The sequence below is a fragment of the Mercenaria mercenaria genome, chromosome 14, assembly GCF_021730395.1.
Source record: "Mercenaria mercenaria strain notata chromosome 14, MADL_Memer_1, whole genome shotgun sequence".
Classification (NCBI taxonomy): domain Eukaryota; kingdom Metazoa; phylum Mollusca; class Bivalvia; order Venerida; family Veneridae; genus Mercenaria; species Mercenaria mercenaria.
Genome location: NC_069374.1, coordinates 71,987,858 through 71,989,775, shown reverse-complemented (window position 1 = coordinate 71,989,775; position 1,918 = coordinate 71,987,858). Strand labels below are relative to the sequence as shown.

The 1,918-nt window shown below is 34.9% G+C and overlaps 1 protein-coding gene across 1 annotated transcript; it reads right to left on the bottom strand.

Annotated features, from left to right (window-relative positions):
• Positions 1-283: 283 nt before the first annotated feature.
• Positions 284-1,366, bottom strand: LOC128548236 (uncharacterized). The gene has a single exon (XM_053522708.1). The coding sequence runs from the start codon at positions 1,364-1,366 to the stop codon at positions 284-286; it is 1,083 nt and encodes a 360-aa protein (XP_053378683.1).
• Positions 1,367-1,918: the final 552 nt, after the last annotated feature.

Here is a 1,918-nt window from a genome sequence, read left to right as displayed (position 1 = left end):
CACTTTAAAACAACGGATGCGCAGTATATAATATATTTCGTTGTTTCATACAATAATGTAGGTGATACAGATATACAATTTTATTTCATAGAAAAGTCCAGAGACCAGTACATAATATAACTAAATCTTAAAATCAGTATCTCGCCAAATGATTTAAGTTTTCTATTTTCGCGTGTTATTCCCGTTGCAGTTGTCGGCGAAATGTTGCATAAAATACACACTGCAACGTAGCCCTAAACTGTTATATAAATGTGCTTGCGAAAGGCTTAGACAACATATTTATTTAAGCGTAAACATTTATAGATTTACCATCATTATTTCCAACATAAAGCAGTTTGTTCTCCGCGGAGTAGCAAAGTGACCACGGCCGCTCTAATTTACTCTCTTCTCCTTTCAATATTTTTATTTTATTAAACCTCGAGGATATGATGTGCAAACAGTTAGTGTCCCTACTAGCAACAACAACACTTCCGTCTTCTCGTACAACAAGTGCCTCTGGACGATCCAGATCTCCTGCTCTGTATGTTGCAATAATCTCACCTTCGATTGACAGTTTTATCACGGCGTCCTTCCTATGGTCTGATACATACACATGCTTCCTTTCATGGCAAAATACAACATAATATGGTGCTGAAAATAGCTCATTCCCTTTGAAATCTGTTTCAATTCTCTTCAGGATTTTTCCGTCGTTAGAAATAATTTCTACTTTCTCTGGACAAAGGAATGTGATCACAGTTAGGCTATTTTTGTGCGAAATTCCAAAGCAATGACCATCGACTCTCATTCGACGGGTCTTTGATAAACCGTTTAATATTCCTAAATACTGAATCTGCTGTTGTTCCGGTAATGTGACACCTATTTCATACTTTGTGACAACAGCGCTGTCAAAAGGCTCCGAAGGTAATTTAAGTTCAGATAGTATTTCAGAGTCAATGACCCTTATCATTTTCACCGCACGATTACCGCCATCAACAACAACAAGGTCACCTGTTGACAGCAGAGCCATTCCAGAAATCCAACAATTTTCTTCATCTTCCTTTCCTCTTGGATCTATTTCTTTCAAACACTCAGGCGCAATGATTTCGACTGCCAAACAAGTTTCTTTATCTGTTCTAATGGAAGAATGTTTATGGCAATCGTAGCATATTTTACAGAGATATCTGTTGCATGTTTGACAAAATCTAACAGCTTCAACAAAGTCAAGTTGCGGGTAACAGAGATCACAATACACAGAAACTTTTTTAACCGAATTATTTTCACTAATATTCAACTCTTGTGTTAGCTGTAATTTCGTAAAACTCTCCCATCCTTCCTTGGACTTTTCTCCTGCTTTTGCTGTTTCTGATTTGCTTCCGTAAAGCCCCATCTTTGACATGCTCAAAATATCGTTTCATGCAAGAGGCCCATTCACGAAAAATCTTAGTCACAATATCATTATTTTACATAATATCTGCACACAAAATTCCTTTGTTTTTCAGAAAAAACTTTAACTAACTTTAATAACTACGCATTCTGGTTTTTTTTTTAAATATCCTCACCACAAGCACGACAATTTACTTTTTTTAAGTTAAACTTTACTTATTGAATTATCTCGGTTAAAGGCAGTCTTTTTATTTGGATATATTAGGTCATTGTATACCTTCGTTATTCTACAGGAAATCATTGAAGCTTAAAGCGCTTTAATAAAACACAAAGTGTACCGTTTTGTATAATGTTTCATTCTTTTCTCTTAACGATTTAAAATTGTTTTCATTTAAAGGTGTTATACAAAGACATGATTCGTAATCATTATTAAGTAGTATTTGCGTGTCTCGTAACAATTAATCGACTGATATATTATTGACCACTAATGAAAAGCTATTAAGATTTTTTTTCTAATTTGGACGAGTATTTGTCTGTCCGTGCTGTTTACAGATGT